General features: G+C 37.2%; 2 protein-coding genes across 7 annotated transcripts in view; one reads left to right on the top strand and one right to left on the bottom strand.

The window, feature by feature from the left end:
* Positions 1–8475, top strand: part of VRK2 (VRK serine/threonine kinase 2) — an 89419-nt gene extending 80944 nt beyond the window's left edge. For 4 of the 6 annotated variants that reach the window (XM_040993415.1, XM_040993413.1, XM_040993414.1 and 1 more), the window contains one exon: positions 8099–8475. In XM_040993415.1, the coding sequence (XP_040849349.1) occupies positions 8099–8443 (345 nt within the window). In that variant the 3' untranslated portion in view covers positions 8444–8475. Of the gene's footprint in view, positions 1–1192; positions 1250–6231; positions 6281–8098 lie in introns of those variants that run through there. The other 2 variants (XM_040993418.1, XM_040993419.1) reach the window with 2 other exon arrangements.
* The window catches only part of FANCL (FA complementation group L), a 56337-nt gene continuing 39779 nt past the window's right edge, over positions 8151–24708 (bottom strand). The window contains exons 9-15 of the mRNA XM_040993347.1: positions 13281–13431; positions 10758–10841; positions 10433–10478; positions 10269–10350; positions 9637–9753; positions 8902–8973; positions 8151–8541 (exon numbers count right to left, since the gene is read on the bottom strand). Of these exons, the coding sequence (XP_040849281.1) occupies positions 8506–8541; positions 8902–8973; positions 9637–9753; positions 10269–10350; positions 10433–10478; positions 10758–10841; positions 13281–13431 (588 nt within the window). The 3' untranslated portion in view covers positions 8151–8505. The remainder of the gene's footprint in view (positions 8542–8901; positions 8974–9636; positions 9754–10268; positions 10351–10432; positions 10479–10757; positions 10842–13280; positions 13432–24708) is intronic.

Raw genomic sequence — 24708 nt, 5'->3', positions numbered from 1 at the left:
CTTTGAAAGTGGAACTTTCACTAGTTACTATTAAAATACAGCTGTAGTTACTGTATTGAAGTCTCTTTACATATATTAATATTTGCTTTATATATTTGGATGCATATATTAAAACTACAATTGTAGTTTCCTCTTGCACTGATGTTTGCTATTTAATGAGCTAACTTACACATTCTTACTACATTTAACTTAAAATCTACTTTATCTGCTTTAAATGTGGATATTCTTTATGAATTCCATTTGCATGAGATATCAAATTATCCATTCCCTTTCAGTTTGTGTATGAGTGAAGTGAATTTCTTATAAGCAGTGTTTATCTTTCGGTCTTGTCATTTGATTTGGAGAATTTAATCCATTTATATTTAAAGTAAGTGTTGATAGGTAAGATCTTAATACTGTTACTTTGACATTACTTTTCTAATTTTACTAGTTTCTTTCTCCCTTTCTTAGAACATTTCTTTTGTCATTAAGTGACATATCTCTGATAATGTGTTTTGATCTTTCTTGCTTATTTTAAGTTTTTTTGTAGATACTATAAAAGTGAAAAAAATTTGTTGTAGCTAGCTATTTTGAAAGAGAAACTTAATGCTGATAGTAGATAGGAAAAAAAGAAAGGTTTTTATGAAAAATACAATTTTCTTGTTTCTGACCTTGAACTGAGTGAACTTTTTTTGTTTGTTTTCCTTTTGTATCTTCAGGCATAGTTTACACCTTTGCAAAGGTTACAGGACTAGTTTTGCTTGTTTGTTTTCTTAACTGGCCTTGGAGCCAAAGGGGAACTGAGGAAGGGGGTTGGGGGAGTGATAGGCACCAGAGATGCATGGCTGCTCTTCTGACACCTGTGCATTTCAGAGTGATGACTATGACATGATGTAGTGATCCAGTTCTTTGTGCTCATGCTTTAGTACCCTTCAGACACCAACATTTCTTAGGAAACACAAAAAGTGGCTTCAATTCTAGAAGAAATCAGCAAGGATCTCCCTTCTAAGTTGAAAGGAAATGACCTTCAGGCCAGTAAGGTGTTAATCCTCATAAACCAAAACATAGATTCTCTGTTAAAAACCCTGGCTGTGGCTGTGAGGGGGAGGGGAAGATAGAACAGGAACAGAGCAAACATGGTGCTGGGGAAGGGAAGGATGATTTGGAAACACAGTAGGAGTTAGTGATTTTGCCCCATTATTTCTTTTCCTAGGCACCCGTCAGAAGATAAAGATTGACCAGGTCCTCACCCTTCGTGTCTCCAGCACAGGTGCACTGTTCTTCCATTGTGTCCTTGCTGTGTTAACTAAGCCATGTCACCCAGTGTTTAGACCAGTCTTTCATTTCCTTTGATGCTCCTAGTTTTGTCAAGACTTGTCCTGAAGTTTTTGGGTTGAATTTTCATGCCATTTATGTCTTGGCAATAAAAAGGATCTATAGCTTAGCAACAAAATACTACAATTGCACCTCATTTCTTCCCAGTTGGAATTTTTGATGTTTCATTACCTCTTTGTATATAGCACCCATTTCTTAACAATTTCATAATTAGTCTTCACACTGAAGATATGCATGGTTTATATACCATGGTTATCATTTTAGAGCATTCAGAATTTGCCTACATAGGTGCTCTTAGCATTTAGTTTTCTGCCTTCTAGTATTTTCTTACTCAACAGTGTCTCATTAAGTACCCCTTTACCATTTTTCATTAAAAAGTCTGGAGGTCTTACTTGCCCCAGCTTTGACTTATGTGTAACTATGAAGGATAACTTTGCTGATACATTATTCTTGACTGGTAACTTTTTTTCCCCCTTAAGTACGGTAAAAATTTCATTCTAATGCCTCATGAAGTTTCTGCTAGGAACTCCAGTCAGGGAAATTGGGACCTCTTTATAGAATCTTTTCAATTATAGCATTGGAAATGTTGTTTGCCTTTAACCATAGTAAGCATAGCTGTGTGTCAGAGTAATTGGCTAGGCTGGATCTGACTTTAACCTTTAACCTTAAGGCATCTCGACAGTTCTTTGTCTAAGTTTGGAACATTTTTCTGGTATCTCTGAATATACTTTCTAGGCTTTTGGCATTCTTAAATTCCCTCATGAGCCCTTGTGAACTCACATATTTGCTCTTTTCTCTCCATCCCATGAGTTTTCTAAAATTTTTTTTCAATATTTCATTTACTTGTATATGAAAGGCAGTGTTAAAGAGACAGAATCCTTTAGCCAAAACTGGGCCAGTTCAAACCCCAGAGTTAGGAGTCTCTTACAGATCTCCCTCGTGGGTACAGGGCTCAAGGACCTGAGCCATTTACTTTTTTCTTGTCACATTCCACCTCCTCCAGGCTTGTTTTGGACCACCTGAGAATTCTTTCTTTACTTTTAAACTATACTGCTTTGGATTTGTTTGGTGTTTTTTTGTGGTTTTTGTTTTTGGTTTTTTTTGTTTGTTTTTGGTGTTTTTTAACTGGCTATTTTAAATCTGAATTGGCAAATTATGGCATCTGGGCCAAAATCGGCCAACCAACTACTTTGGTAAATAGCTTTACTAGAACACACAGCCATTCTTACTCTCACATATTGTCTGTGACCATTATTTTGTTGTAATGACAGCTGAATAGCAGCAGCAGGGACTGGATGACCCCAAAAGCCTGAAATTGTATAATCTTACAGAACGGTTTACAAATCTCTGCTCTAGAGTAACTCTAATGGAAATATAATGCAAGTCATAGAAGTAACTGTTAAGTCAGGTAATCACATTTTTTAAAGTAGGAAGGAACAGGTGACATTTACTTTAGTAACTAACCTAATGAAACCAAAGTCTTGAATAACCCAATGTTAGAGTCAATAAGATTCTGCACACCTTTAGTAGATCTGAGTTCATGTTTATTGTTTATTTGAAAGGCATAATTACAGTGCAAGATCTTGCATCTGCTGGATCTACCCAGTTGGCCTCGACAGCCAAGGCTGGGCCAGGCTGAAGCCAGGCTCCAGGAGTTGCTTTTGGGTCTCCCAGGTGTGAGGCTCTAGATAAATACGTAATGGGCTGAATGTGGCTTACACATTTCTCTAAGCTGGTAGAACCGTTTGTAGTATCCACTTATTTAAGTTCCATTCATGTCTCTGAGGTCTTTTCCACGTCGCCAGTTTGTGTTCTCTCTGTAGCAGTCATGCTGGAGGCTTACCATATTTGTCTTCACAGAAGTACCTGGTGTTGACTCGCCTATATTTTTCTGCTATATTGCTACCTGCTGTCATTGTTCTAAGATCAGACATACAGGGAGGAGAAGACACAGAACATCTTCCGTCTATTGATTCACTCCCCAAGCAGCCACAATGGCTGGAGCTGTGTGTGCCAATCCGAAGCAAGGAGCCCAGAGACTCTTCCAGGTCTGCCAGATGGGTGCAGGGACCCCAAGGTTTGGGAAGTCCTCGACTGCTTACCCAGGCCAAAGGCAGGAAGAAGAAGGGGAAGTAGGGCCACCGGGATCAAACCAGCACCTATATGGGATCCCGGCATGTGCAAGGAGAGGACATTAGCTGCTAGGCTATCATACCGGGCCCTGCTTTCAGTTTTATTTGCATCCTTCCACTTGCTTGGAATTTTTCCTAACTTTTAAAATTAAAGCTGCTTACTATTTTTGTTGATAACTGGTATATTTATGGGATACACTGTTTACACTGAGTTGTGTTAAGGATATGTTAGTTAACAAATCTATTATCCCATGTACTTTTAAGATTTTGGAGATATAAATTTACTTACTAAATTGAAACTAATTTTCTGATGTGTTCAATAATTTCCTTTTGGTGTCTTGACCCATTCAATAGTGTCCTTAAAGTTTTCAACTACTTGGAGATTTTCCTATTACTGTATTCTTTCTTTCCATTTGATTTTGGTTTAATTTCCCCCTTTTCAGTAACTAAGATTAAAGCTGAGGACACTGATTTGAGATTTTTTTTTCCTAAGTGTTCAATGCTGTAAATGTCCTGTAAATCTTTATTTTCATTCATTTAAAATATTTTGGGGACAAGTGCAGTAGCTTAGCAGCTTAAGTCCTCACCTTGCACACACCAGGATCCCATCTGGGTGCTGGTTCTGATCCCAGCAGCCCCACTTCCCATCCAGATCCCTGCCTGTGGCCTGGGAAAGCAGTCAAGGACAGCCCAAAGCCTTGGGACCCTACACCTGTGTTGGGACACCTGGAAGAGGCTCCTGGTTTCAGATTGGCTCAGCTCTGGCCATTGTGGCCACTTGGGGAGTGAATCGGTGGATGGAAGGTCTTCCTCTCTCTCTCTCTCTGTATATGTGACTTTCCAATTAAAATTTTAAAAATTAAGAAAAATTTTAAAAATATTTTGCATTTTTCCAGGAGTCCTATTTACACTCTTGATGATTATTTAATTTCCAATAGTTTCAAGGTTTTTGTTTCCAGATTCGTTTAATTATACAATTGTTATGGTCTGAGAACATCTCCAGTATAGTGTTGTTTGTGTTGGGTTAAGGCCTGTTTTAGGATCCAGGCTATGCTCTCTACACTGCCTCCTGTGCAACAGGTCCGCTCCTTTGCTAGTACGGGATGCTGATGTTTCCACAGCACATTGTGGTCAGGGGCAGGAAGCTACAGCCTCTTCCAGGGAACCTAGAGCAAAGCATAAGATTCAAAACGGCTCTGCCCCGGATCTGTGCTTTCCACTAGGTCCTCTAGATACACAGAAGGCTTCTCTTTGGCAATTTTGTTTGTTGCTGCGTATTATTTCCAAATGGCTGCTTTATGGTGGATGGGATACACTGAAGATACCAAACATGAAAAGTGGTGGGATTCATGCCTGGTTCATGGCTTGTGTCCTGATGTGCCTACTTAGTCTGCCGCCTTCTCCAGTTGCCTGATGGCTGCCTTTTAATCCATACTCTTGTAATCAGGAAAAATGTGGAATGCACATTGTTGCTGTCCCGCAGCAATGGACTTGTTGCACGGAGCCGATAATAACACACGTGGATCCTGACTGTTGGTCAAAGCCGAAGTTTTTTAGTGGCATCAGACTTTATACACTGAGGGTCATAAGGGAGGAAGTATTGAGCTCACCAACAAAACCCAGTAACTGTTTCTATGCTTTTGTTTGGAACTCCTTTTGTCTTGTATATTCCACCAAGTGTTCTCATACACATGCTGTCCACTCAACTGTTTTTGTACAAATGACATCCAATCAGGTATACAAAAGGCACCCATTCAGTTGTTTATCATACAAATATTGTCCAATCAACCGTAATCCTGTGCTCCCTGACCTTCTAGGGTCACAATGTCCTCCTTCAGCACATCACTGTCTCTGGTCTCCATCTAAGTTTCCATTCTGAAGGTTTATTGGATTTTAAAGATACTTCCGTGCCTTGTTGGGTGTGTAAATTTCTCTGGAAAGGTACCTGTTTTTTCTTTTTAGCACAGACCCAATATATAATGCATGTATCTGTTTAAGACATGGAAACATTCTCCAGTCTGCTGGTTAATTTCACTCACCAAATGGCCATGACAGCCTTGTCTGGCCACGCTGAAACCAAGGGCCAGGAATTCCAGGTGGGTCTCCCACAGGGGTAGCAGTCTGGTGCTTTCACAGGCACATTAGCAGGAGGCTGGATCAGGAGTGGAGCGCTCAGGACATGAACCTCTGCACTATGGGGATGCCAGGGTGACATTTTGTAATGCTGGTCCACTTAGACTGCTTTCTCAGTTTTGTATCATGTTGGTCTTCTATGAGTAAATCATCTTTTATATTTATCTCGGTTCTTTGAGCTTGTTTTATGGTTGGTATTTGTCATGAAATTCAGACAGGGGGTTCTAGCTATGATTTTATGAGTTTGTTTTGTACTTAATCCCTCTCGTTTCTCCTCGGTTTTAATGTTTCTCTGAATCTACTTTTCCTCTCCAGGTAAACTGGGTTTTGTGACAGATAGCTCTAAATTTAGTTTTTGTGGTTTTTTACTGTTTCATAGGCTCTAGTCTCCCCTTCCCAAATTGCCTCCCCCACTGACTTCCTCTGTGTTACAACATATAGTCCTTCATAAACAGTCATAAGGCTATTATGCTGCTATTGAAGCTTATTCTGACATGGTAGGTATAAACAGTGGCAGAGTCCAAGGGACTTGAAAGTTCTAAGGAAAAATATTACATTGCATGGTTAACTGTTACACGTTTTCTTGAAGTTTTTTTGAAGATGTAATCTTGCACCAAAATCAAATCAATGGACTGATATTGTGGTCTAACAGATTAACCTGCAACCCTGAGACAATGTCATTGCTTATGAGCACCAGTTCATATTCTGGCTGCCTGGCTTCCAGTCCAGCTCCCTGCTATTGGCCTGGGAGAAGCAGAAGATGGCCCAAATTTGGGCTCCTGCCACTCACATGAGGACCCTGCTGCTCCTTCTCTCCCCCCTCCCCTCACTGTGGTGAGCCCCAGCTTCAGCCTAGTCCAACACTAACTGTTGTCATCTGCAAAGATCTACCTTTTACTAAAAATTAGTTTACCTATTTAAAAAAAGCCTGCCTTTTCACTCCAAGTACTTTGTACATTAGAAATGCTTCTTTTTTCCCACAGGCAGCAGAGGTACTGTTTACTTGTAATATCAGTCTTTTTACCTTGCTATACTTTAGAATTGGGTTTGACTGCCTTCCTGTTCATTGTCAAAACAGTATTAAACCTAGGCAGTGGAGTTCTATTTTTCCTTGCAAATCTAAGTCTACCATGTGGCATAGTAACACTGCTGAATGACATGGTCTTTACTGGTTTCATTATATCCCTATGGTTTGGTTTTGAGTTATTGGTAGTTCAATGTGATCATGATATAACTTAAGATAGGCAAGTGCAAAGAAAGCCACAGTAAGTATCACATGCTTGTCTGAGTGCTTCCCATTTGATCTAACGTTTCTCAACCACAGTACTACTGGCGTGTGGGCTGAGTTGTTGTGAGACTGCTGTCCCATACATTGTAGGATGTTTATTTGCATCTCTAAATTGACAACCCAAAATATCCCCAGAGACTGTTCAGTCTCTTCTGTGGAAGGAAATCCATCACAAGGTAAGAACTGAGCTCCAGCAGAGCAGACTGCATTCCTTAAACCATTGGCACTCCACGTGGGGTGTGCAAAGCAGTGTTCTGCCATCACCTGAACGTTGGTTTCAGTCTTGTAGCAGACTTGGTACAAAAACTGAGAATTTCCTACAGTAACCTATGAATTTTATTCTTTGCCAAGTGGCGCTATCTTCCGTTCCTTTGAGTGCTGCCGCAGGTTACCTACTGCTGTCTCTATGCTTTTAGGAATCTCACTTGATGGTATTGGCAGGACAGGACTATACAGTCTACCTGGAATGACTACTCCCCTGTTTCGCATTTAGAGAATAAATCTGGCATTGCTTTAGGTTGAAATCTGGCATTGCTTTAGGTTTAGCAGTAAGACTCTCATTCTCAAAAAAGTTTTATTTTAATAGAAAAGCTAAAGAACTTTCAAAGTATCTCTGGTTTTACACATTCTATGTAGGATGTCATAAAACTATGTATTTGGGGGGATGGAGAAAAAGGCTGTTTGAAGGGTGACAGTTTAGAAGTTGAGACAGTAACTTCTGTAGTAGTCTTGCCAGTAACTTACATCTTTAAGTTACTTGATAAACAGTACAAGGAGAGCATGCCAGAAGTCACCAATGTGGAACATAACCAGAAAAGCTCCAGGAGTTAAATGGTGATCAGGAAACTGCTTCCTCTGCGGCAGTCAACAGAAATAACAGAACAATGAAGCTGTTCTGGGCAATTATATAGACAACTAGCTTTCTTCCTATTTCTAGTGTTTATAGGTTTCCAAGAGATGGGGAAATCTTAGATGGCAATATATAACCTAAATCATGAGTTTTGTTCACTTGCAAAAGGTTAATTTTCACTTGTATCAAAATTCACATAACTGTTTAATACCTTTTCAAAGAAATAATTTTGTAATTTATGTGGTTTCCAGTTACTAACTTAAAACCCAGCACCTTTACTGATACCCCAAAACTGAATCTTATTTAACATTCCCCTAGTTATCTAAAGCACAAAATTAATACTAGAATAACCCAAATCTAACCAACTTTTTTTTTCCATAGGAAGGCACACGGAAAAGGCAAAAATATTATAAATCTCAAGAGCTTTTGCATGAAGTAAACAATGTCCCACAAAAATCGGGCTGTCTCCAATTCCCAAATCCATTTTATGAAACCCATGAAGAATGCACCGGTCCAGGTAAATTCAGCAAGTCTGGATCTGCGTCCTGGGATACGTACCCTTCCACATCTGGGATGGGAGTCAGTGATGTAGACAGTTCTACAGGTGTCTGGTCTATGCTTTCCCAGCTGACTCTTAGTGACGAGGGAAAGGCAGAGGTGTACTATTACGGCTTCATCATCATTCTGCTGCTGGTGCTGGTATGTCTTGCTTTGTATTTTCTCTAAAGATGTCAAATAAAGTCTTTTGGTAATTTTTAGTTTCTGGCTCTTCGCAATACACTTTTATTTCAAGATTTCTTCCCAGACAGTTTCAAGGTAATTGGCTTAAAAAGAAAGAAGTGCATTAATAGTTGGTGAATATAAAGTTGCTTTATACTCAAAATGGTTTCATGGTAGGGTTTGGGAAATACTTTAATACTTCACAACATGTAGGAAATCTAATTTTGATCTAAGGAAATTTGGAAATGAAACTCTAAAATAATTATGAGTTTCAGACCTTTTCAGATAAATTTTACTTGAATCCTGGTACCAGAAAACCCAAAATTTCCATTTGTTAGAGAACTCACAAAGTTCATATTAAAAAGAAATGGTTTCCAAGTTTTTGCACCCAAATAATTAGCTTGTCTTCCACTTTTTGTAGAAATCTCTTCCTGTTTTTGAAATGTGATTAATAATTTCCTTACCTTACTACAATATGGACATTCACCAAACATGATGTTACAACTCTGTCTACTGGTGAGCAGGCCTCTCAACCACTGCAGATTTAAAAAGAAGGAAAGGAAGCAGGTCAGCCTGCCTCTTTGATAATACGTATATTAACTCACGAAATATAATCCTTAATATGTTGAATAACAAGGGAAATGAACATGAAATCTGAAATTTAAAACCCAATTATGGGCCCTTTAAGAATCTTCTACTCCCAAAACAGACATAAAATAATGCATTCAACTTCCTGGTGTTCATAAACCTTCCCCAGATTCATTAATCAAGAGTTGATGTCAAAGATATTTTAAAATCTCACAAATGTAAGTCTTAATTGTGGTACTAACTCACTGGTTGTTTCCAAGTATTAATTACAAGCATGAGGTAATCATTAATAAATAAAAAGTCTAATTTCTTCAACAAAGCTACATGCATGTTCCCTTGGAATATGTTGGTCAAGGTGGTGTTTTATGATTGTCTGTATACGGCAATCTGATTGGTCTTACATTTTGCACTGGTAAGGAGCAGAGAACAGTGGTGATACTGTCTAAGCACAAGAGGGGACGGACTGTGCAGCAACATGAAGCACATAGCATCTTGAACAAACTGGATGACAGGGGATTTTTAGTAACTAAATGAATTTTAGACTTGGCATTTTAAATATACCTTTTATGTTGTGTTAGCTGAACAGTCTTGCTAGTGTTGAGTTACTTTACCTCATACAGACATATCTGATGAAATGGTTGTCCACACTGGGGATTATCACACACTTGATCCGGAATGACACCATCAAGGTGATAGGCGTAACAGATCCCACAATCCATAGTAAAATCCTTAAGAAAAAATTTCATAGAGGAACCTGAATTGCTGTATTATACAAATAATCATATCACATAGCTGACACCTAACAAAGCTGTTATGTGTTTACAAAATTACTAAAAAGCATTATATTTGTGGCTAACAATGTAAAGGCAGAATCGGCATTAGCCAGTGATAAATGTTCTACAAGAAAACCCAAAATGAAAATGTCGCCAACAATTAGCAGCTCTGTCAAATCAGCTACAAGGTCAGTATCTTTGCAGTAGTGCAGTGTAGTCATTTTCCCCACTTTTATCAAGCCCATTAGAAACTACAGAAAATGCAGACATGTTTTTGTTAATGTCAGGAATCACTGGAGATCATGTAAAGTGCACACTTGGAACCACCAAAGGTGAACAGGTCCTTTGATGCGACAGCCTTTACATGCGACAGACTGCTGTGATAGAAAAGGTGGGAGTTGCAATACTAAGAGTATTTAGATGAACTTACTTTAACAGGTTTGGACTGTCAAAGCAATGATAAAACTTACAGATTTTTCCAGGGTGGCACGAGCTGGAAAGTCAATTTCTAAAACATCTTTTAAATTTTGTAATAGGCTGTTTTCTGGATTCCTGAAGGCATAAAAAGTATAAACTTCTACTATTAAATTTGAAAAACTGTAGCAAAACACAAAGACATTGTGAAAATACCTACCACAAATGTATGTTCCTGCTCAACTTAATTCCCAGGGGTTTCACCACTTTAAATAGAAAACAAAACACAGTTTAATTTAGGATTTGATGCTGTCATTTGTGATGCACACTTAGGTACAAAGCTTGTTTCTTATCTGCTTCATTAGGGGTAGGGGAAAGGGAGACGCCAGCACCAACTAAACTATTTTAAAAGACAGCTGAAAATGTTAATACTTGACAGAGCCTATCACTTCTAACACATACACACACACATCACTAAATTATCTGAGGATTAGGGCCTTTCCATGTAAAACAACTGCCATTGACATAATATTCAGATTTCCTACCATGGTCTGCACCAAGAAAGCAGCATTCAGGAAGCATAGTAGGATGCCTGGGGTCTACCTCTATGTTTATGGAAACGTTATTTCCTAGAAAGAAAGCAGGGCAGGTTTCAGAAGCAAAACAGTGTCATCAAACAAGCCAACAAACAAGGCTGTTCAGGCCAACCACCTTTTCTATTGTATAGCCAAAGAAATATTTCACTTAGATAATTTATGGGTAAACAGAAAGATCTGATAAACAAGTACCATGAATATAAGCACTTTCAGATTTTCTTCACATGAATCTTTTCCTTTGGGAGTTAAAAAAAAATCCAATTCACATTAAATTAGCATTATTGGGGTCAACACAGAGGCACAGCAAGCTAATCTTACACTCTCTGGCATCCTATATGGGCACAAGTTCATGTCCTGCCTGCTCCACTTCTGATCCAGTTCCCTGTTAGGGCCTGGGAAAGCAGCAGCAGAAGGCCCAAGTTCTTGGGTCTCTGTACCTATATGGGAGTCCCAGAATTAGAGTCCTGTCTCCCAGTTTCAGATCAGGTCAGCTCCAGCCATGTGGATAGTGAACCATTAAATGGAAGACCTCCTGTCTGTAAAGTCTTCCTTTCAAATAAAAATTTATAAAAATTGAAATTCAATTTAAAAAGCAACAATATAGTTTACAAAATGTGTAAAGCTATTTTTATTTGGTATTTAGATTCTTTTAAAAATTTTAAATTGTACAAGAATACAGTAAAAGGTTTTACTACTTTAAAGTTTGTAATATATAATCCACTGGCTCTCACTTTTATGGTAAGAATGACTTGATAAGCTCTATCAATGTAAAATAAACCTTTTGCTAGGGGTGGTGATAATGGAATTATAAACAAAAAAATGGCCATTCAATGAGAAAAATACAGAAGTTATCTAAATGCTTTCTTTACCATAAATACAAATTTCTTAAACCAATGCTATAATTCACTTAACAATGAGTTTACAATGATTATATAAACTGATGTTTCCATTACTTTATTTAAAACTTGGCCCAAAGGCAACAAATAATCCTTGAAAGGCTGAGCAGGGAGGGGTTAAAGGACAAACTACTAAATGCAAAAATTATGCTAAAAATGTGGACTATAAAGCACACTTATCATAACTAGATAAACTATTAAAATTCTCCAAAGAAAATATTTTCATTTTTAATACCTACTTATTCACAAATATACCATAATTTGACTAATTATTCCAAATACTATTAACTATTTCAAACTGTGAAAGTAGCAATATTTGTAGAACTGCTGTATAATTATACTTCTTTCTTTTCATAATAACATGCCACTTGTTCCCCCTAGATAATACATTGTGCCTGTGTAGATAATACAAAAATTGCTCACTACTTTGGAGATGAATCCCATCACAATTTCACCATATCAGAATATATGCCTTTCAACAATGTATTAATTTAGAATGGGGCGAAAAAGAAATAGTTACCTTAAAACCAGCTTTGCTAATAAATGTGAACTCAACTTATTAATAAATTATCTAAAATTCTGAATGGCTGAACTCTAATTTGTTTTGCTGATCATAAAAAAATTAACTTTAAAATCAACACTATCTAGTAACATTATAGGCATACTGATGAGTACATCAAAGTAGTAAGATACAATATACCCATCAAAAAGAAAACAGAATGTGATTTTGTGCTTTGTTTATTCTTCAACACATGGTTCTCAGTGACATTTTTTCTTCTCTAGGATTTTGTAAAAAAAAAAAAATCCCAAATATTTTTTTAAGGATGTGGGTGGAAGAGAGATGTGGGAGTTGGGGGAGTCAAGCACCTCATTCACTGGTTCACTCCGCAAATGGATGGCATCTAAGGTCAGAATTGAGCCAGTCAGAAGCCAGGAGTTTTTTTCAGGTGTCCAATGTGAGTGCTAGGACCCAAGAACTTGCATCATCCCCAAGTTTGTTGTTTGAGGTTACACAAGTTTGTGTAACTTGTACTGTTTTGGTCCTTAAAAGGCAGAGTGGACACTGAGGGCTTCACATGCCCAGATCCCAGGTCGGATGTCTGGCTCCTGACTCTGGTTTCCGGATAATGCAGACCTGCACACGCAGTCGCGACTGGCTCAAGTAACCAGATACCTGCCATCCACATGGGACAACCAGGATTCATTTCCAAGCTCCCAGCCTTGCTGTTGAGGGTGTGTAGGCTTCTGGGGAAGAAGCCAGCAAGTGAAAATTACCTGTCCCCATCTGTGTCTCAAATATTTCCCTATTAAAAACTGATTAAACACTGTCATTAAATGTTAGCTCACTAGAATCACTATCTTCTACAATGAAACACTTTAGTACTTTTCCATTTCACCTAAAATGCTTTCTTTAAATATGGCAATAAAAAGAATCATTTTATAACAAAGCTTTAATACCCAATTTCATATAAATAAATCTCACCTAGCAATTCAACTCATCTTTACATTCAGTTTCCTATGTATTATTAAATAAATCAAACACTAGAAACAAACAACTGGAATGCTTTTTGCCTACCTATTGCAATTCTGCGTGCTGTTGCACTCCGTGGAGGTTTTTCTGGCTCAAGTACCCAGGTCTTCTCATCGATTTCATCCATAACATCCCAAAATGTCTTCAGTGAGTCCAATGCTGCCAAAAACTGACTATGAATACTTACTAAAGAGCTCTGTGGAAAGATGAAAGCTAAGTTACATGGCATTCTCCCAATAGCAGATAATCGCTCAAAATACACTCAAGGAAAGCACTTTAAGCTGTTTCGTTTCAGCTGCAAAAAGACCACAGAAAGTAACATCTCTTCCTGCTCCTCCTAACTTCCATTAACAGAATGCTTTATTTTTAAATCGTCAATAGACTATACCTTTTTGAGCAATAACATTTAAAACCATATTTACATTGTACATGATGTAATATTAGAGAATATAAATTACTACTACAAGATAGGTAAACATACTTTTGTATCTAATACATCCAGCCTGACTAGTTTTAAAGATTATTATTTTTTTATTGGGAAGGCGGATATACAGAGAGGAAAAACAGAGAGGAAGATCTTCCGTCCGATGATTCACTCCCCAAGTGAGTACAACGGCTGATACTATGCCAATCCGAAGCCAGGAGCCTCTTCCGGGTCTCCCACGCGGGTGCAGGGTCCCAAAGCTTTGGGCCATCCTCGACTGCTTTCCCGGGCCACAGGCAGGGAGCTGGAAGGGAAGCGGGGCTGCCGGGATTAGAACCAGCGGCCATATGGGATCCCAGGTGTGCAAGGCAAGGACCTTAACCACTTGCACCACCACGCCGGGGCCCCAGCCTAATTTTAAAAGGAAATAACCCCCCCTGTGCCTATAAAACTGTATCACATGATACAATGTTAATAACAATAAAAAAAAAAACAAAATAACCTTAGCTTCATTTTTGCTAGAACTATCAGCGACATTTATAATTTTATTAACTTATTTTAAGGGATAGCTTTGTGGACCTAATTACACAGAAAGTATAAACTTTTTTTTTTTCAGTTTTTAAGAATCCCAACAAATTGTAAATGATTTTTGTACAACTTTCAATCAATGTGGAATATTTTCAGACAATAATCCTTTGAGAATTAGTTTACATGCATTTTCACTAAATATTAAGTAAAACCATCACAGGTTTAAAAAAAATCAATTTACGTTAAAGTCACCAATTTCTCAATGTGATGTTTAAAAGATACATTTATTGGATTGTTCTTTTTCCATTATTTAGAGATAATTGTGCAAAAAGCAAAACAGTTTTTAATTAAGGGATTTGTTGATTCAAGTAAGCAAAACACAAGACATTCAAAGTAAATGACAAGTCAGCAATGAATGAACATAATGTAACATGATGAACATAATGTAATGAGCAGATCTTATGCAAGATAAAAGTACAGTAGCTCCATCAAACATGTATTTTTACCTGCTTGATTATGGAAACCTCATTCTGTATTGTTACCTCAGTCGGGCTGACACTTAAGATGAATTCACTGAGCTGTACTCAACCCTTTCACCTTCACCAGAAACCAACCAACCAACCAACCCCAAGTGCAGAACCTACAGCTTGCTTCACGTTGGAAAACAACCTATAAAGGTACTGAAGGTAGAAAATCTGTTCCTTGCTAGAGTGCCATACCTACAGACAGAGAGGACGGAGGCCAGAATTCAGAGCTCTGAACTCCAGAAGGGCTAGTCTGTATCCTCTCTCCTTCCCTCCATCTCTACGTGTGCACATCTCTACAAGTGTAACTCTGAATTCCTCTCCTTCCCTGTCCCACAAGATGTAGTCCTCCTCTCCCCAGCAGAATCATGAAATGTTCTCAATAGAATCAAGATTTGACTTATTTGAAGTTAAGTACCTCCAAACATGTGGTTCATTTCTATTAAGCATAATTACCATACGTAGGTTGAACCAGACTATTTTTTTTCTTTTTTAATGAGAAAAGGATGGCAATAGACACATCAATCCTAAAACTAAAACTTCTTTGGTAATTAAAGAAAAAGTTTCCAACTATTTCAAGACAGAATGAAAATTTTCAAATGTTGATGAGGACACAGGGTGGGGACTCTTCTGCAAAAAGTCACTGAGTATTTCTAATATCATTCATAGGATACACAAAATGAACAGCTTAAAAATTAGCCTGGTACAGACTGGCTGAATTTCCACTGCCACCTCTGGTTGCCTTGGCAGGGCTGAACCACAAGAGTTTGCAAGCTTTCCAGGCCACACAGGCTAGCTGTTGCCCACCGCTTAAAGTACCCGAACACTCACATGCTGTTGGTAGGCATGGCAAAGGGCGTAACTGCTTTTGAAAAGATTGGGCAATTTGTTTTCAAGCTAAAGATATTCTTGTATCACAACCTTACACTTCTACCCTGCCCCCAGAGTAAAAATACATTTTCATAAAAGGGCCTGCAGATTGAACTACCAGTCCAACATGTCGAAGAAACAGTAAGCCCTGGTATATTCATGTACTGGAATACTACTCTGAAATAAAATGGAATCAAGTACTGACACAAGACACAGCATGGGCATTTTTTTTTTTAACATACTGACTGAAAGAAACCTACATACAAAAACACTGATTTGTTTACATAAAATCTGGGACAGACAGCCGCTGCTAAGCTATGGTAAGAATGAAGATTTACTGAAAAGGGTGAGACCCTGAGAGGATGATAATGATCTGTGTCTGGAGTATGGCTTGCTTCCTGTTTGGGTCCCAGCTCCACTTCCAAATCCAGCTTCCTGCCATCCTTCGGGGAGACCTGCACTAAATCCTGGGTTCCTGGCTTTGGCCTGGCCCATCCTGGCTGTTGCAGTCATCTAGGGGAGGGAGTGAAACTTTCAAATAATCTTTTTAAATTAAAGAACGTATTACATGATACCTTTAGGATAATACTTTTTTTTTTTTTTTTTTTTTTACAAAGAACTGAACCGTAGGTCAAGACTGTGAATGCCCACACTTTAGACCAGGTGTTCTGATACTGCCAGATCACTTCAGAAAACACCAAAAAATCCACTGGATTTATGCATAGATAGAATGATCAATAAATGGTAAGATATGTAGTAAAACAAATGTAGTGAACTACAGTAGAACATATGCACAGATGCATATTCATCACAGGCTTTTTCAATGTTTCTGGAAACATTAGAGAATAAATCTAAAATAATATCAAATGAATTATACAAATTACTTGTGAGCTTTTTACTATAACTTAAAAAGTTAATTAGAATATGTTTTCCAGGTGATGTTAGATATTTTCTTTTTCCAGATATTCAATTGGCTTTTTATATAATCAAAGTAATTTAAATCTCTCTACTTATACTAAATAGCACATGTAAAACCTTCTGCAAAACAACTGCCTCTTTCTATTGAAGACCACTAAGTACAATCAAGTGATATCTGACATGTCTGATGTGTATTTTTTTTTACATTTTTTATGTATGTGTTTTTCAGTTCATTTGAAGGGCATTTACAGATTCTCCATCCTCTAATACACTCCCCAAATAGCCACAACAGCTGAGTCCAGGTCAGGCACAAGCCAGGAGCCTGGAACTCCACCCAGGTCTCCCTCACAGTGATCAGGAACCCCAGTACTCAGGCCATCACCTAATGCTTTGTCAGGATGCACAACAGCAGGCAACCAGAACCAGGCAGGACAGCTGGGACCAGAACTAAACACACAGACACCCTAAGGACGTAGGCACGACAAGCAAAGCTTATGGAAATGCCTCCCCCGGGACAGGCATTCTCAGCCAGGGAATTGTAGCAGGTTTTAGAAGAAATTTCACATCTCCAACTTTCAAGTGAAATTAATCCTTTCCTCTAACTACAGACTGAGATAACAAACCTTAAAATTACTATTAGTACCTGTACCATTCTGTTTTAGAAACACCACAATGATATTACCTAAGAAAATCAAACATTAATAGACAGCCCCTAATCTCAGTCATTGCAGTTCAACTCATCTTGGCTCAGAGCAAGCCTCTAGTTCTGGGACTTTTCCAAGCTTCCCAAGCAATTCTAACATGCAGACAAGTTTGAGAACTACTAGTGTAAAAATGAAAAAAAAAAAAAGTCATGCTTATGATCAAATATTCTAAGAGTCAAACTTCAAGCTTCAAGCAGTGCAGTTTTTAAGAACAGATTAAAAACATCCTTAAAGAATATTTATCATAAATTGAGACAGAGGATATATTATGAGGTTTTAAGCATGGAACCCATTAGGCCTGTGCAGGGGTAGAAATCATTTGGTCCAGCCTTGGAGGCAACCAAAGGCTGGACTGAAACTTCTAAATCTACAACATTCTTATTTTTAAGACGATAGTTTTGTATGGTTTACAAATGTTATTAATGTCCATATGGCCCTTTGGCTTAAAAATTTTCCCCATCCTGTATTATTAAACTTACTGAATATTTTTAATTTTTGATTTTAAGATGAAAAATTAATTTTGACTAAAATAGTCTATTTGTAACCATATTCAGCACACCATGTGGGTCAAACATTAAAGAATGAACACAAGTTTTCATTTAAGTCATACCAAATTATCCAATATTAAATAAGCAAATACTAACTAAACACATAATAGCCTAATACAATTCAATCCAGCACTAAGTAATAGGTCCTATTTTATATGCTGATGGTATGTAGAGCCTCAATGAAGAGGTGAGCATTATCAAAGTCTGACAGAACCTTGATCCATGCTTTTAATCTATTACAGAATAACCAGTTGTAGTTCTGCTTGAATTTGTTTCCAAAACTGTATTCTAGTCCTTCACTGGTTCCCACTATGGTTTAAAACAAAAGCAAGTTTTTATAATTTTTTTTCCTTCATCATACTTTTCCATAGTTTTTATAATATATGACCTTTTGTAATCATAAAAATAGGAACAAATTAATCATACTACAGGCATCTTTATAATAATGTACTATGCTGAAAATATAAATTAAATTGAATAAAACTACTATTTTCAAACGTGGCAGCACAGGACTACGGTAGCATTCTCCGATAAAGATCAAAGCACCCAATTTGCAAGATCACCGCTCTAATCTTCACAGAACCTGAGCCTTACCAAGACGTATATTCTCAGCTGCTCTACACTTTGCCTCTATAGATGTGGGTGTGCATTGAGTATCTTCTAAAGTGACACAAAGCTCTAAAAATCAAGAATTCTAAATATAGGTACTTCAAAATCCATAAAGTAGGTGATGCACAGCACTTAAAAGTATCTATATTCTTCCAAGATGCCAATTACTAAAATTTACTCATCTATTTCCAGTTCTGATTTATAAACATATTTCATCAAATTCATAGCCACTAAATACATTTTAATCATTTTTTTATCTACAGTACTTTCAATTCAGAATCAAGCAACTTATGTAAGAAATCAAAATATTTGGATTACATCCTATTTTCTATTCCCATGTGTTAAAGCAGAAATAATTTTTTTTAAGGAAAGTACTCTATAGGAAGGCAAGTGTTTCTGGTGGCAGTTCCAATGCTACCCACACCCCTGACTGGAGGGCTGAGGTTCCAATCTGGCTCTGCTCTACTCCTGGCTCTGACGCTGATGTGCACTGGCCAGGAAACCTGGGCGAAGTTCACCACCAGGCTTCGGTCTGCTCAGCTGTGGCTGCTGCAGGTATTTGGGGGAGCAAACCAACAGATAGGAGATCTTTCTCAGCTTTTTCAGTACGTACATTTCTTTAAATCACCTTTCTCACACACGCTTCACAGACTCCTCTCTGAGGACCAGGAAGAGGACAGTAGGACAGGGGAGGGAGCAGTGGAGGAGACGCTTTGCAGAAGGCGATCAAGTGAGCATGATGCACATGGTCAGTATCCTGACTGTTGAAGTGATCTCAATATTGTTAAAACTCACTAAACTACACACTTTACATATGTCCAGCTTGTTTTATTTCCATGTAACATTCATAAACCGGCTTTAAAAACCACTCATTTTGATTTCTGGACAGTAGATCTGCAGAGCAGTTCTGAGCTATTAAGAACCTCACACAAAACGGTAACATTCGATAGAGCAAGGCCAAAGGAAGCAAAGAAATTCCTATACCTACCATGTGGAGATCTAACTTTATTCTTTTCACAAGTGTTACAGTAGATAAATATATATATATAGTGGAGAAAGAAGGAAAGATATATATGGAAACTAAGATGTTAGCTATTCCCCCTGTTATTAAATTATGTTAAACTAGGAAAGCACTTAAGCAGAAAAGTGTGCACACTGCCAATCTCAGAATGTAACGCTTATTATCTTTAAAAGCATTTTGTTACTTTTATAATACCTGAAGTGAAGTAATAATGTCAGTCACTTAACTAGATCTTGGAATATAATATCTTCATCTTAAGCACTATTATTTCCAGTATTTTAATAATGTTCACATAGTCCCGGAATGTGATCTTTTGTGCTCTGATGACACTTAAATTAATAGCATAATTTTCTGGTACTTGCAACAGTTGTTTCCATTCTGGTTTTTTTTTTATACTTCTCTATCATACTTGCAGATAAATCCGCTAATAATCATTTTTATCTTTATCTGCAAAGGATTCAAAAGGCTTCAGTAACATGAGGAAGTAAGAGATTAAGGTCTTTGAGAAAATGTTAATATTAATTGCAACATTCCAATCAGGTAGTTTTAAGTGTTCAAATATTCAATGACATCTTACTTGCATGCTTCATCAATGTTATCTGTTCTTTCTGTAGGTACTGCTATGTCTGAATCTAGGTCATTAAATAATGCTCTTTGTCAAGAAATCAATAAAGAACGGAACTGCGTCCTTTACATTTCCTCTTTAATTCTTATATTAATTTTACTGTTAACTGGCCACTGCTCATTTAAAACATTTGGTACTTTTTACATTTTATGTGAAGAGTGTCTAGAGAGCCACATCGGTCACCTGAATTTAGCCATCACAGACTACAACATCTCAGAAGTGTCATGGCAATATTATATTTCACTACATAAAGTCTGTCCAGTGCGTACGGGCAATAAGTAGGCAATGCTGATCTATCCTGGGATAGCCTCCATTGCAAGCTATATTTGAAATATCAAAATTGCAATCAGTAAAATAGACTTTCTGTTCCAGTGAAACGCAGGTGCTACCCTTGGAACATGTGTGTAATTTTTCTTTGCACAAAAACAATAACAAAACGAGAAAGTAAGTAGTCAAAATAGATGCTGCTTCAGATAAGGATCAGGGTGACAGACTATCAGTGTGGTATCAGCTGACACACAGCCATAGCTAGGAGACTTGCCACACACACTGACACCATTTATAAGTAAACAAATGAATACATCTTGTCCCACCACCAGTAATATCGACTAACTCCGGATATCCTGACTTGGTTCCCTGAATCATTTCAAAAATGTATGTTTATAACATTCTACTCTTATTTCACAAAAGCCTAGAGGCGGGGGTGTATGGAGATCTACCTGGAAGTGTTAATACAGCTCAGTGATTCTAGTAACTGAATTTCTGTCTTCAACCTACTCAACCTCTCAAAAGATATTTTTTAAAAATCATTTTTACAACACCCACATGCTTAACCACACCAATACCTCCACATTCACCTTTGATTAAAAAAAATTTTTTTAAACATAAGTGATCAATTTATCAGACAGCATCCCTAACAGGAACAAAACCTGAAACACTAATAAACTGTACAATTGTTGAAGCCAATTTTTTCCACTGACATTAGCTAAGATAATCTTTTTTAGCCAAAAATATTTTAAAATAGAAATCATAATATTAAGAAGTCATTTGGAGACTGATATTTATCTATCTTTTTCTTTTATTTGGGATACCTGCTACATATGTATATTTTACCCCAAATCTTAAAAGAATCAGTCTGTCCAAGTTCTAATGTATTAATAAAACTATAAAATCAAACAGTACTTATCTCAACATCTCCTACATAAGTTACTTATATGACAGCATGCAGTTATCTGCCATATCCAGACTTACTGAGCTGATCATTTTTTCATTAATTATTACTATTTCATTTGTGAACATCAGAAAAATCCTTGATCACTGAATGTCAATAGGCACATTTTCCTCACAGCCTTTTATATATATCACATATATATAATGTGATATGTGAAGCTGTATAGACAAATGGGACTTACCAGATCTACATTAAGAATTCACAAACTGCATTAATCCCCTGTATCACTGTATACATTTGTATAGCACTTCACAACCCAAGAGAACTTTCATGAACAATATTGCGATTAACTTTCACATGCAATCTGTGACACAAAAATTATTCCCTTCATCTTCTAGAAAAAGTTAATGGATTTATACAGGGTTATGTTTGGGTAAGGACAGAGCCAGAATTTCATCCAAATTTTGAGATGATATTCTCTTTCTTATGTTTGGTGGTTCAACAGATCAACAGTCACAAACACTATGACAGCCAGATTTCATAGCACCAGCACACAACACATTTAGTGGACGTCAGGTAGCACTGAAGACATCGGAAACACAGGCCTATGCCCTGCAGCGAAGCCTCTGGTGGCTCGGAGTTCATGACACTTTCATCACTTCCACAGAGCCATCTCTTGGGATCATCAAGATTTTTACAAAGCTTGAACCAACTTGGACAACTCTGGAGACCTGTTAAAATTACAGTCATACAACATCTGCCTCCTTAATAGGACTGCCTGAAATCCAAAGTCCTATGTCCAACTGCCCCCTAAACACGCATGCTTAGATATGTCACAGATGCATCAGGGCTTCAAAGAGATACAACCAAGTTGAAAGGGAAATGAAAAAGAAAGTAACCATAGTATGATTTATGAAACTGGTAAAATGAAAAAAAAACCATACTCAACCATATCACTTACTTTTCCACATATTACAGATATTCATTGCAATATAAACACTGATATGCAAATTATAATTCTTAGGAGAAAATACAAAGTATGCATGTGTATGAAGTACGTGTAGCTGGCAAAAACAGAAAAGTATCTACGGTGGAAAACTGAAAAAAATTACTAAAACAAAAGATTATATATATATACACACACACATATATATAAAGCATGTATAAAAGAAATTACAAAACCTTAAAGATCAGTCAAGAGTTAAAAGTAGCTGGTCTCTGGTGGGAAAGACCACAGGTAGGAAAAGAGGTTAAAAAGGCTGTTTTGTCTTAAATAGTAATAGAAACATCTTTTGCAACTAATTCTTCAACTATGTTCCTGTGTAACTCTGATAGAAAGTCTTTGAAAAAGCTTAACATTTACCTCCATTTTGTAGTAAGCTATGAAAATACATTAAAAATAGCATTCACAACATCAGAAACTAAAAGAATTAGGAAGAACTTAAACAAATGCATATAAAATCTGAAGAAACCATTGCTATTTTAACTGAAGGACCTAAATAAGTGCAGAGATAATGACTTCCCAGATTATGAACACAGAAATGAATTCTTAATTTCACAGATAAATCCAGTATAATAAAAATGAAGCAATTCTAAAGATTATCTGGGATAACGAATGTGCAACATTATCATGGATGTTTTGAAAAACTGTCAAGTGTCAAGCACCGTTTCAAAACTATCTTCCAATAAAATCCTAAATCTTAAGAGATTAGATGGGATCTTATCTTTTCTTAACTTTGCTTGCATTTTCCCTTCTTTTCTTCTAAAATAAATATAGGGTACTTTTTAAATAAATGGTAAGTTACTAAAATAATGGGGCTGGGGTAGAGAGTTGGCAACCACTGACTGAATCTATATGTAGAAGCTGATTCAGCATGTCCCCCGGTTCCTCAATGATACTTCTACCATACCACACAGTTTCAACAATGAGCTGTTCATTCCCCAGGCTGCCTTTGTATTCAAAACACCGCACCAACAGTAAGATCAAGGGAGGCAAAAGCATAGGTAAACGACTGATCTTCCAATTCACAAAAATCCTGCATCATACATTTTCCACAAAAACAGTGACAAAAATGACAGGAAAATTCAGCTGGCTAAAAGAACTTCTATGGGATCTCTACAATAAAGAAAGGGGATTTTGGCTTTTTTTGTTCCTGCTTTTACTGGAAAGCAGAAAATTTGTCATATATGTGAAAGAAAACCTTCCCTTCCATATACATATGGACTGAAGGCAGAAAGCAGGCATGATCATGTGATTTGTTTGAAATGATACAATTAAGTCCATGGCTGAACTGTAAACAGAGCCTAGGATAGCCAACTGCTGGTCTGTCGCTCTAACTAATGGATCATGCTCCCTGCTATGTAATACGACTGTTTCCTTTAATTACAAATTCCTCTTTCACCATCAGATGATCAGCCAGAGGCCTTATCATTAGTTTTCCTGTTCTTGCATTTATGGCATTACTCCAAGAGAATCAGATTTCCATGATAAAAACTACAAAACCACTACTTACTACATCACACCAAATCTGAAAATCCCAACTGTCTGTAGCAAATATACTTCATTCAGCCTGTACTTCATGGCAGATGGGCTGCAACTTTTACATGCCTTTTTGCTCGGCCAGTGACAGACAAAATGAATTTTGTTTTTATATAATAATATCTGTACACTTAAAATTTGACTGCTCACATTCTGAAACCTCACTAGCAACAATACAGATATGACCTGTATACAAAAGGAATAAGCTGGCAAAATATTCCACTTTGAAGCACTTGCCATATTGACAGATTAAGATAAAGAAAATCTTCAGATAGTCTTACACTTTACGTTAAAATCTATAAAAGAAAATCCACTGAAGAGAGGTATTTAGACTCCTGTCTTCGAGCGGCACTTTGTGTTTCTTTGGCACACATCACTGCAGCAGTAGGAGCAGCAGCCTTGCCCTTGGTGCTGATTTCTTACCACTCTAAATGTCTCCTCTGAGCCAGAATACACTGGCTGTTGCTGATCATGCTGTGAGACACCTGCACTGGCTACTAGGCTTGTCATGACGCACAAAACCCTACCATCTTCAGCTTGACATTGTGCAAGTTATAATTATTCATCCAAATGAATATGTCAGAGCAGCAGCAGCAGACCTCTCATCAGAGCAAAAGAAAAATACATCAAAACATTATCAACCCAGCAGGAAGACAGGGACCATAAGGAAAATTACCCATCTTTAATATGGATGCCACAAAGCCATGCCTATTATGTTACAAAAGAAAGGAAAATAAAGATCTTTCAAGTTTAAAGTCCAGATACAAGAAACCCAAACACGAAATGTACAAAAACCAAAGAATTTTTTAATCGATTCTCTAAAAGCTATTTACTGCTTCTTAAATATAACTTAGCTTTAAACTAAACAGTACTATCTATTTTGCTTAAGAAATGTAATTGTTTAAAAATTGTTAAACATGCACGAAATCTCAGCAAGCAGAACTGTTTCAAGCCATTCAATGTAAAAAGATCATATATAAGGATGTCTCATT

Source organism: Ochotona curzoniae, unplaced genomic scaffold (genome assembly GCF_017591425.1).
Source record: "Ochotona curzoniae isolate NIBS_2020 unplaced genomic scaffold, NIBS_Ocur_1.0 contig_883, whole genome shotgun sequence".
Classification (NCBI taxonomy): Eukaryota; Metazoa; Chordata; class Mammalia; order Lagomorpha; family Ochotonidae; genus Ochotona; species Ochotona curzoniae.
The sequence above is the reverse complement of the archived record's forward strand: the minus strand, read 5'-3'. Positions and strand labels throughout refer to the sequence as shown.